The 12493-nt window shown below is 36.3% G+C and overlaps 1 protein-coding gene across 5 annotated transcripts in view; it reads left to right on the forward strand.

The window, feature by feature from the left end:
* Positions 1 to 12493, forward strand: part of LOC101149677 (tubulin-specific chaperone cofactor E-like protein) — a 166364-nt gene that overhangs the window by 13630 nt on the left and 140241 nt on the right. For all 5 annotated transcript variants that reach the window (XM_019035734.4, XM_063693610.1, XM_063693611.1 and 2 more), the window contains 2 exons: positions 7961 to 8110; positions 9823 to 9962. In XM_019035734.4, the coding sequence (XP_018891279.3) occupies positions 7978 to 8110; positions 9823 to 9962 (273 nt within the window). In that variant the 5' untranslated portion in view covers positions 7961 to 7977. The remainder of the gene's footprint in view (positions 1 to 7960; positions 8111 to 9822; positions 9963 to 12493) is intronic.

The raw sequence follows: 12493 nt of genomic DNA on the forward strand, positions 1-12493 counted from the left end.
TGATCTGGAAGGATACACACCATGAGGTGCATCCTCAGGCTTCATGTGCTTGTGAAATCTAAACCAAAGTCTCCTGGTGTGGATGTGGCTCTGTGCTTCAGATATGAAAAGCTTTTGATAATACTTATTTACATTATTAGCTTAGCTAATAAAAAGGGAAACTACATGGTGGGGTTACTGGTTTTGTTGTTGTTGTTTATTTATTTTCAATTGGAAATTGTAAAAAATTCAGAATGAATTTTTTTTTTTTTTAGACGGAGTCTTGCTCTGTCACCCAGGCTGGAGTGCAGTGGCACAATCTCGACTCATTGCAACCTCTGCCTCCCGGGTTCAAGCGATTCTCCTGCCTCAGCCTCCCAAGTAGCTGGGACTACAGGCACGTGCCACCATACCCGGCTAATTTTTGTATTTTTAGTAGAGACAGAAACCATTTCGCCATGTTGACCAGGCTGGTCTCGAACTCCTGATCCCAGGTGATCCACCTGCCTCAGCCTCCCAAAGTTCTGGGATTACAGGCATGAGCCACTGCTCCTGGCTGAACATTATATTTTTTAAAAGCAAATATTTAGAATAAAGCTCGTTAGTAGACCTTTATTCGTTGATTTATTTCATCTTTCCTGGAGGGAAAAATATGTAACATATACATATGCTTTTCCTGAATAAATCAGTCTTTTTGGGGATACTCTTAGGCTGCAGATCAGAAAGACTGCTTTAGAAAACAAAACAAAAATTCCAGCTACTTAAAATGTATAAGAATCTGGCAAAGTTTGGATACAGTGGATAATTGTTCAAAAGAAGAAAGCTTTTTGGAGATGAGGTTAGAAGAAGAGTTCACAAAGTGAAAATTTAATGGGCTTAAAAAAAAAACAAAAACAAAACTTGCAAAACTTGAGAAAGGTAGCAATCCTGAGAGGTTCTTTGAAGATAGCTGGGAGATTTTCCTCCTATGGCTTTGTTTTCGTAGTTTTTGCTGACCTCCCCCGACCCCCTGCAAATTCAGGCAATACATTTCTCTTTTGTCTTTTTTCAGAAAAAAAGAACAACTCTTTCTTAACCCTTGTTTTTTTTCCACCAACTGTCCCACCTCATCCACTTTCATTTAAGCCTCTCAAAGGTATGATTGCTACTCTTTTCTCGGCTTATTTACTTAACTCCCTATTCTATGGATTCTGTTCCCTTAACTGTACTGGAAGTGCTTCTCCTAAGGTAAACAAACTCTTAGTTGCCCAGTCCTTTACTGATTTTTAAATTCTCATTTTTGACCTCTCTCTATTCTGCATAAAGATCAATAATCCTCATCCTTGCACTCTAGTCACTGTAATCTCTCAGAATTTTTCTTAGTTTTATCTTTGCAGGATAAAGTCTAGACCAAGAAAGTCATGACCTTACTGACCGCTGTCACCTCCACAGTTGAATCTCCTGCTTTCCCCCTCGTCAGCACACGTATTTTATGTTTTTAGCAGTACAGCTGATAACCCTTGTTTCTGGTCTCTTGTGTTTGTTCATGTGCTGTTGTTTCCTGTACCTGGAATGCCATTCCCCACCCTGTCAGCTAATCTTTATCTTTCAAAATAGCTCAGGATTCACCTACTTACTTGATCACACTTCTGAAAGTTAATCACATCTTATGTTGAATTCACTATTTCTTGTCTGGCTTATTTTAGGTATGTGTTATCTCATGTATTTCCTTCTAGAGTGTGGATGCCCTGAGGGCAGAGTTTGGATTTTATTCCTTCTCACTTTCTTTAGTGCTTAGCATAGTGTTTGGCGTAGATTTAGCATCTGGTACACGCTTGTTGAACTGAACTAAATGAAACTAAGCTCTATGAAGGCACATATTTTAAAAATAAATGAATGGGGGAAATAAACCTAATTGGGAGAATTTGTTAAGATATGAAAATGAAACGAGATGACAGAGAAAACAATGTATTTGTTGTCTGCATGTTTACTAAACAATTGGTAAGGAAATTCTCATTCTCAGGTTGTCTTTGTGAAGAAAACAATTACCCAAGTGGATAGCAAATCACTAGAATGAAATGTCATCTGACCCAAGGAACCTAAAGGTGAAATTGTGGAGCCTTTGACAAATTGTTGACCTGAAGTTTTGTTTTCAAATAGTGGTAGCAAAATATTGGCAGTAGCTTTTAGAGTGTAGTTTTTTCTGCCCTTCTCTGATGAATAGATAGGATTGATTCGTTGTACAAATGGGTCCTTGTCAAATAACTGAAGGTAATTTTAAACTACTTGAGAGTATTTTCCTTTTCTCCATTTTTGTGAAAGCTATGAAAACTTCTTGAAGATTTAGCCCCATCCTAAATTAATGCACATTTGAATTATTGTGATTTCTTTTTCAAAAGCACAAATCAGTTCCCAACTATCTACTATTGTAGTAACTTGAAACCTGCAGAAATGGCTTCCTGCTTCAGGAAGCACCTCTCTTTCCTTTTTTAATCTCTACAGTCAGAGGTGACAGAGAGGCCTGAATCTCCCAGCCATCTTAAGGCATCACACCTTCTTAGCTTATGGCTCCAGAATCAGCAGAATTTGGGTCAAATTTGGGTAATTTGGATGAAAGATTTGGGTAACTTGTATTAACACATTTAACTTGGCTGGCAAAGGAAATGGAACTGTGCAAGCTGAGGGTATTCTTCCAGCCCTTTGGTACACCCCATAGTGGAGCTTTCGCTTTGCCCCTGTGAAAGCCATGGTAAAGAAGGGCAGAACGCTGCTGTGGCCTTGGCAGCCTGCTCACCTTCATCTCATTCCCTCCTCTTAGTTTCACTGCGGTTTGGTTCTCAGGCTTGGATATGCTTTGTTTCTGCTTGCTTTTTCTGTGCTGATGTTGTTTTACAAAATTATCTATTTCTGTTTAGCTAGCTATTTTATTTCTCTTTTCTTCCTCACTCCCCAGTTTCTTCAAAATTAATATTTTATATTCTACATACACAAATTCCAATTTGGAATTTTAAAAATAGAAATATTATAATAATGAAGACATTAAAAAACCCTTTGACAAACTATTAGGTCATTTCCACATATGTTACTTAAAAACATTTTACATTTCAAAAAGATGATGTATGCACATGGTGAATTCAAGTTGTTCAAAAGGGTAAACATTGGAAAGCAAATCTTTCCACTTGTATTCCTCATTTCTTCTCTCTGGAGTCAACTGTTGATACTACTTTTATTCATTTCTATTTTATCCTTCCGGAGATAGTCTATGCATATACAAGCAGATAAATCTATTTTTATAAGATTTAAAATGTATGTTTTGGCACTCTGTGGGGTACGTTTTATGTCTTTTGGAATTAGCTAGTGAGGCTGGCAGTGTTCATACTTTATGAAGTATACTACTCTACGCTGTTTCTTTGTGAAATAAGTATTGACCTTGCATACTTATTATACAAAAGGATCTATCTTATATGTTTCCCAGTGTTAGTGGTCAGACATGGCCCACTTTCTGTTTTCAGTTGTGTTGAGCTTCTTACTAATTTTGACCTAACCCGTTTATTGGGAACATAAAGTACAAATTGTTTGCCTACTTAACCTCAGTAGTGGTTAAGGGTACTAAGGTGACTGGATGTTCTGTTCTGATTTTAATGTAATTGGCAAAAGTGTACTCAGCACCTTATCCTCCAACTCATACATTATTCTGACTTTTTCCAAGCACTTTACAAGAGTATATTATAGTCAGGATCTTGAGGCACAAACGAATTGAAATTTTCACAGGCCCACTTCACAACTTAGTAATGGAAGCAAGCAATATCACCAAAGATCCCTGGCTCTCTGGCTTTCAGCACCAATTCAGAACAGTTTTACAAATGCATTAGAACTCTGCTAACTATAGAGGTAGTCTGATGTAATTTTGACACCCGTTATTTCCAAAATGTCATAGATTACCCTCCCACCCCCCAAAAACCTTGTAAAGGCTCTAGTGAAAGATCTTTTTCCATCCTGTATTTCCTCATTTTTCAATCTGTTAGGTTTTCAGCCTTTTTTCCCACCTACTGTTCCTCCTCAGACTGCCCCAACAGATTTTGAGTAGAGTTACATTACCAATCCATTTCACAATCTTGATGTTCTAATTCAAAACCTATGTATTAATGTGTGCCCATCTGCATTCCTGGAAAGCTAATCCAATAGTGTATCCTGTTAAATGACCAATGAAGGTACTTGGTGTTGCTTTTCAGTCAAAAAAAAAAAAAAAAAAAAGAAGTCTTAAAAAAATCGTATTTGGAAGAGTTCTTACAGCATGGGACCATGAGGAAAAGCTTTTAAGTTCCCATGTTTGCTTGCTTACTAGCATTTTAACTTGAATACGTCTTTCCTACCATCCCTTCGTTTCTCTGTATTTAAATTGTATATAAGATTATTGCCCTTGAATTGTGTAAGTTTGAGTTTAAGTGGTTCTGAAGGCTCCGGACAAAAGGTGCTGCTTAAACTCAGTGACATTATTTTGACAGTGACAGTTCACCCTCTCCACACACTTTTTATTCTTTTGAACTGCTGATTGTATGAAAGAACAATGTAACTTCCTTGGCTTTTTTGTTAAAAATTTCTAAAAATTCTGTTGGCATTCTGCTTGAGACAGGTTTTTTTGGTAATAGCTATAGTGCCTGTTGCTAGTGGCATAGCACCTGCTCTATGTTGTCTGCTGTTGGTGGTGAGGAGTTTACATTGAAAAAGAACTTATCAACCTGAAGTTCCCAAAGCCCTAGCTGAACACAACACAGTTCAATTTTGACACATTCAGTGTTGGAATAGAGGGCAGCCACTATATAGACACTTAACACTGTGTGGATAGAAAGAACAAAGTGTCTTGTACTAAAACAAACTCTATCTTTTAGCTTACAAATGGGAATCTTGAGCAAAGGGCAGCCCTCTATTTTAAGGTCACTTTACTCATTATGATATTGACGCCATTTATCATGAAAATTTTTGTTCAGTGGATGGGCATGTGCTCAGTGAGCATCTCCTGTGTTCTAGGCATTTGTAAATTGATTCCACAAAGTCCAGTAGATCATGGTCCTGGTAGTAATCCAGGAAATGAGCCAAGTTTAACAACCACTTTTATATTCATACTTTTTTCAAATTCTTATTACAAACCTGAGAGGAAGGTTTAGACCATACATAAGTGAGAAAATTAAAGTAGGGAGAGATTAGATAATTAGCCTGTGGTTTACCCAGCTAGGGAAAGAGCTTAAATTTCATATGTCCATGTGCTTTCTATTGTACTACAACTTCCTCTTAGAATTAACATTTATATATTTTAGAACTTTACAACGGCCCTTTAATCCAACTAGTGCATTTGTATATTTTAGGGCTCTGCAGCAACCCTGTAATCCAGGTAGTAGAGATGTTAATACCTTATTTTATAGTTGAAGACACTTGAGATAACAGTGACTTGCCTGATGGCACAAAACTATTATGTAGTCAGAACTGGGTGGGGCGTAAACCTGCCCTTCATCCTGAATTCTCTGCCCTTTCTTCTCAGCACCTGAGAGGCTAGCGATTTTAATACTCGGCAACATTTATCAAACCGTTACCATGTATAATAAACTATGCCTGATGCTATGAATTGATACTGAAAGAAATAGGATTACACAGTTCCACTACCCTTTAAAATGTAATGGTAGAGATGGGATAACCACATAAGAAAAATACCTAACGTTCATTATAATTAAACAATATAAGCAAAAGTAAACCAGTAACTATAATGAAGTGAATATGTCACCACTAATGGGAAGCAATTTGAAGCATTATCTGGCTAATAGCAAACAGCCTTCTGAGAAGCTTTTCAGTGCTTGTTCCTGCTAGTTTCTTCTAGGAAAAAGTACGGGTGGTGATTTTTCAGCCTCTTCAGGGCTACTGGCTTCTTCCTTGCAATCTATAACCATGTTTGGGTCTTTCCTATTTTAAGATATAAAATCTTGACAGTTGCCCGGATTCCCTACTCTCTTATCATCCCATCTTCCTTCTCCACTCCCAGCAAAACTTCTCAAAATATTGGCTAAACACTCTACTGTCTGGCTGTTTTCTTTCTTTTTCTTCATGACTCTTGTTTCCTCTGCCTGTCCCTTAAATATCAGTGACTATTGTCTTACTGTCCTTATTCATAAAATTTTATATATCGTAATGGTGTCCAAATCTTCATCTTTAGCTCATTTTTCTCATTCAACTCCAGATTGTTTCCCTGGATGTTCCACAGGCACTTCAAATTGAACACGTATAAAGTGGAATTCATCATTTTCTTCTGTAAAACTGGCTCTGTTCCTGCTTTCTTGTTAGTTAATGGTATCACCAGTCATCTGGTCACCTGAACTAGAAACCCTGGGAGTCATTTTTGACTTTACCTTCTCCCTCAGCCCCTGTAATTTCTGAATAGCTTGCTTTTTAACATCATCGTGAATCTGCCTCTGCTTTCTATTTATTCTACCACTGAATCACTTCAAGCTCTCACGATCTCTCTGCTGTATTTTTGCAGTATCTTCCTAACTCTTCTCCCAGCCTTCAGTCTTGTTTCCCTCATATTCATCAGCTCCACGATTCTCAGGATGAGTTTTCCCTAAAACTTCGTTGTTGTATTCCCTTCCTTAAAACCTTTCAGTTTTTTCCGTTTCCTGTAGGATAACATTAAACCTCCTAATGTGGTATACAAGATCTCCTCTGAGGCTCCTAGTTAGATGCTCCTGACAGTGTCTACCATTGCCAGGCTGCTTTGGCAACGTCAGATATTTTGTGCTTACTCATATATACCATAATGCATTTTGACTACAGTTCCTTTTCTTATGATATCCCTTCTTCTCTGAGTACTCTAGAGCCTGTATATCCTTCTCCCTACTGATTATTTTAGTAAAAAAGCCTGATACCTAATAGTTGAAATTACAGAGGTCAATTTTAGCTGCCTATATTTTGATTAATATTCATCATAGGCCAGCCCCTTAAGTAATGAGTTATCAGGTTGTTAGAAGTTAGCATGTTGTTTAATATTACCTGTTTTAATGTATGCATGAGTCCTTCTCAGTACTCATCTTCTCAGATGCTGGAATCATTCAATGTTTGGACCCTTAGCTGATGCTAAACAGAAAGGACTCTACCCAAACTCAGAACCAAAAGAGATGACATTTTGTATTATTTAGGATTAGGTCCAGTTATAGGTAACTAAAAAATTGAGAAGAACAATGGTTTAAGCAAGATAGGTTATTTATCTGTCATTGAAATTTCCAGAGATATGTACCAGTATGGCAGCTCAGTTACATGAAGTTCTCAGGGATGCAGAGCCCTTTCAGCAATTCGTCCCACTTTTCTTAGTGTATATTCCTTGGGTTCATTGTCTGGTGGCATCAGTTTTCTAGGCAACAGATGGAGGAAGAAACAAAGGAGGGCAAGTGGCACACTCTGGTCATCTTTTAAGGGTGACTCCTAGAAGCTGCCACAGAATACTTGGTTTCTAGCTCATGAGCTAGAACTTAGCCAGCACTCATTCCCAAATACAGTTGTCCAGTTATCCAGTTAAAGGTTCTTTTACTATGGAAGAAGATAATGGATTTTAGGGACAGATATTAAAGGATTCATCCAAACTATTTAGCCTGATGTTCAATCTGCACCTTCTTTTTCAGACCTTTCTTCGATTACTTATCCACATGAATCCTATGTACCAGCCAAAAGCCTTCTCATTGCCCTTGGTTGGAAGTGATCAACTCCTCTTCTAAATCTTGTAATAGTTTTCATCTGTATTGCAGATATATGCTCGACTGTTATTGCTGTCATTTGTCTGTACATGTAGCTTCCCTAAATTGTAAGCTGTCACCACAGTATACGTTTCTGGGGTCAGTAACTAAGTATCATATGTCTTGCAATGCCTAGTCTAGTACTTTATACGTATTTGGTTTTCAGTAAATACTTCTTATGTGAGTAAATACATAATTACATAATTTGATGATTTCTTGGTTTCTTGTAGCATTTTAAGAAAGAAAGATGGATCAACCTAGTGGAAGAAGTTTCATGCAAGTATTATGTGAAAAATATAGTCCTGAAAATTTTCCTTATCGCCGTGGCCCGGGGATGGGAGTCCATGTCCCAGCCACACCTCAGGGCTCTCCTATGAAAGGTAAGAAAGATGGGACCTAAAACACTTATTTAGTGGAGCTTACTTAGGATGTTAAATCATAGTGTTGCCTTGTTTGCAAATGATTTATTTTATTTTTAATTACAGTCAAATAGTCTTTCCCCCTTGTTATGATTTCAGTTTTCTAAAGAACGTAACAGGACTGGTTTTCCTCCAGATTGATTAAGAGATGTTTTAGTTGCATGTGTATGACAAGAATAATATTTGATTGATAATATTTCAAATGCATATTCTTTTATGGAACATAGAGGGTACAAAACAGTACAGGACTGGCCTGTGCCCTCCAGGACCTCATAGCCTAATTGGTTTACAAGACATTCACATTTACAAAGGTAAATAAACACAAGACAATTTATGTTGAGCCAAATGAATGGTATAGTGATTTGGAAAGAAATTTAAAAGATAATTAATATGATCAAGAAATTATTCAAAGCTGTGAGATTTTAACTAGTTAACTAGTTCTTCAAGAATGTAGAATTTGGTTAGAGATGAGATACATTCTAGGAGAGGGATTAGATGTGAGCAAAAATCTGTAACTAGAAGTGTGCAAGGTATATTTTTGCTTGTCTTTTAGCTTAATGTTGCCATTAAGAGTTCTTGGAAGTAGTTTTTTGTAATTGTGGGGGATTAATATTGAATCACTGTTTTAGTTCTTACTTTCAAAGGTTACTGAGTGTTTGCTGTTTCTAAATACAATAATTTTATCTCTATGTAACCTGGAATGGCAGAGAGAAGTAGATTTCTTACTTGGTAATTTTTTTTTTCTGGGATCCATTCCCACTGTGATAAATATGTTGCTGAAAGTAGCAAGTTGAAAACCATGTAATTTGAGGTCTCCATTAATAAAGTACTACCTTGATGAGTCCTTGTTTTATACCAAATGGGAAAAGAGTGGTTGCATTCTTATGTTTATCCTTTTTAGTAGAGATTGTAAGAGTGATTTTATTGACACATGTGTTTTTGAACCAGGCAGTAGTCAAAAAGTTGTTACCTCAGTTTGACCAAATTCAGTGTTAATAGTTTAAGACTGAAACACTTTCTTCCATTACAGTTATATTTTTAAAGAAGGCTAATTTTCATAAGGGACAAATTCTGTAGGGATATGAAATGGAGATAATTGATAGACAAGAGAGAGAGATGTAGAGTTCTGAATGGATCCACTTAAGTGAGGAAGATTTCTTGAATGATATAAACTTAACAGAAGTGATTTAGTAGATTAATGGTTTGAGATGATTTTCAGAGGCACAAAAGATAAAGATACACATCAGATAGAGAGAAAAGAGCCATCCAGAATACTTTGGAACTAAATTTCAAAAAGAAAGAATTGAGGCCTATAAGAAAGTACTGGTAGTCCACACATGAATTTCATGGATCTCTTGTTCAGATGATAAGATGATAGCGTGGATGAGGGCTCTGTTGTTGGTAATTGAGATAAACAATTCTGCTATGAGTTAAAGCCTAGAGGACTTTTTTTGGTGGTACGGGTGCAGTACTTCTGAACTCCTCCTGGGCAATAACTGGCCGTCTCCTCTCAGGATTCAGTAGCCTTTGGTCCCATTATATCCTGTATTTTCTAGATCCTTATGTAATTTCACACAGTTTGATTTTTGTTTCTTGATAATTCCTGGGGGCTGAACATATGTAGACAAGAATTTGGCTGATATAGAAAACATTTTGTGTCTCTCATCATTCAGATCGCCTCAACCTCCCAAGTGTACTAGTGTTGAACAGCTGTGGAATAACCTGTGCAGGAGATGAAAAAGAAATTGCTGCTTTCTGTGCTCATGTGTCGGAACTAGATCTTTCTGACAACAAACTCGAAGACTGGCATGAGGTGAAGTTTTTATATTGCTACATTTTAGTGAAAAGCAGCAATAACCATTGTGTCATTGTTTATGTTATATGTTCTGCTAAATTCTGTTCTCACTTGATGTCTGTATGACTTCTTGTTGTCTGTATATCTTATTGTCTGTATGTCTGTATATCAAGATAAATAAGGCCTATAATCCCAGTGCTAAGGAGGCTGAGGCAGGAGGATCACTTGAGCCCAGGAATTCAAGACCAGTCTGGGCAACATAGCAAGAACCTATCTTTAATTAAAAAAAAAAAAAAAAAAAAAAGGCAAATAACTGACTCTATCTCTGGTGATTTTTCGTTAGCTTTGTTATTGTTATTGTTATTGTTGCTTTGTTATTGTTAATTTGTTTTTCATTGTTCATTTGTTTTCATCAATCACTAAGGAAATTTAGGCATCAAGAGGTTGATTAGTCTTTGTCAGCTTAAACTGCTAACAGTGCATTAAATTTCCTACTGTTTCACTAATTTATACATCCTATGCTCATTCTCTACTTCTACTTCAATATTTATTACTGAAAATTGACATAAAATTGTTGAAACTGAGAATATATATAAATATATTTATTCTTGTTATTGAAATTTATTCAAATATTTTACAGCTTTTCTTATATTATCAAATCCCTTGGGTGGTTTGACATAACTGATGTCTTGACCTCAGAGTAGCTATAAACTACACACATAGTTTGTAAAAGTACACAAATACAGTTTTGTAACATTCTCTTATTATTATATGTAACATTACCTACCTGCTTATAACATTACCTGATAGAAGCTACCCTGAAGAAGAAGGTTAAAATGTTCTTCCTACTTGGTTCCTTCTTCTGCCTTAATTTGGGCTCTTATTTTTTGATTTGACTTTAGGAAGACTTTCCTAATGGGTTTTCCTGGATCCGGCTTTATTCTGTTTCCGCTAAGCTGTCTTCCGTAGTGCTACCACAGACTCCTTTTAATATATGACCCATGATTATGACACTGTCCTGCATAAAGGCCTACAGTTGCCTTTCTTTGCCTAGAAACTAAAGTCTGACTCTATAAGCATGACCCTTCATCATATGGCCCTTTGCTATTTCTAGCTTTTTCTCCCTCTTTAGCCATATACTTTTACTTGAAGCTCATGATAAACTCAAAATAAAAAGCTTCCTTGCTTTTATTCATTCTGAACCCACTGCTCTCTTTCTTCTCTTGTCTACCTGGCCACTTCCTATTTATCCTTCAAGACTTGGCCCAAGTTGCTATTCCTCTGTGAAATTTTCCCTGGCTGTCTCACAGACAGAGTCAGATTATCCCAGAGCACCTACACTATACCACTATGAAAGGATTTATCACAGTCTCGTATAATGACTTGCGTACTTGACAGTTTTCCTAATAGACTATGAGCTTATTCCAAGTGGAGATTTTTATCTTTTTTTTATCATAAGCCCAGCATACCAAGTAGTCAAATATTTGTTGAGTGTGTTAATGATTAAATGATTATATCTTAAGGATTAATCAAGACCTCTTGTTCCAACTTTTCCTGTGATCTTAAGAAATTTACTTAATCCTTTAGAGCTTTAGTTTGCTTATCCATAAGGTAGGCTTGCCGATAAAATTAATCATTGAAACACTTAGTAGATATTGAATGCTATACAAATCCTAAGACAGATTTCTTGTTTAAGAAAAACCTATCCATAACCTAGTTTTGGTAAGCTTTTCTTACATTTCTCTATTTTATGCCCTTGTTTAATCTGGTAACTGTGTTCTTGGTTATATTTCCTACTTTTATTAGGATTTTAACCAAAATTCTTTGCAATGCATGTCACCTATTTCTAAGTGATTTATTAACATATGCAAATTTATAGGGCTATTCTAAAAAATAATTTCTATTTGTATATATATTTATTTACTTATCTGAACAACTTGTATAGTTTACTGTTTAACAAATTACAGATTGTGCCTTCTTGGTCCTCTGCAACATTTAACTGCCATGCATGCTTTATCTGCACTTCAAATTTGTTTCTTTGGAAATACAAAATTTTACAAAGGTTTTGTGCTTGGACCATGTATATAAGCTTTTGCTAATTGGTGGGAACAGTTTAATAGTGATGTAGTTGCTACCTCAGGGGGAAGATGTGTGTAATATGGATCAGTACACAGTGTGTACACTAAGTAATTCAGCATTTTTCCCTGCTTAGACAAAAGTGTATGTTAAATTTTTCTCAAGCCACATTGACATATAGCCAGAGGGTCACATACTTATTTATACTGTATTTGTACTCAGTTTGTATATTCCTAAGTGCTCTATAGTCTGTTTTCAGGCAGTTTTCAAGTAAATATTTGTTGCTGCTGCTTTCAGGTATCCATTTTCTAATTTATTTTTGTTTTCATCATTCCTTTATATTTCCTCTTTATCCTTAACTGTAGTTGATCCCAGTCTTCTAGAGGATATATCAGAACATAGAAAAGGGAGAAATATGACAAAAGAATGTTGATTTTTAGGATTGACTAAACTCTTGGCCAGGCTACAAATGC

The sequence above is a fragment of the Gorilla gorilla genome, chromosome 9 (assembly GCF_029281585.2).
Source record: "Gorilla gorilla gorilla isolate KB3781 chromosome 9, NHGRI_mGorGor1-v2.1_pri, whole genome shotgun sequence".
NCBI classification, from domain to species: Eukaryota; Metazoa; Chordata; class Mammalia; order Primates; family Hominidae; genus Gorilla; species Gorilla gorilla.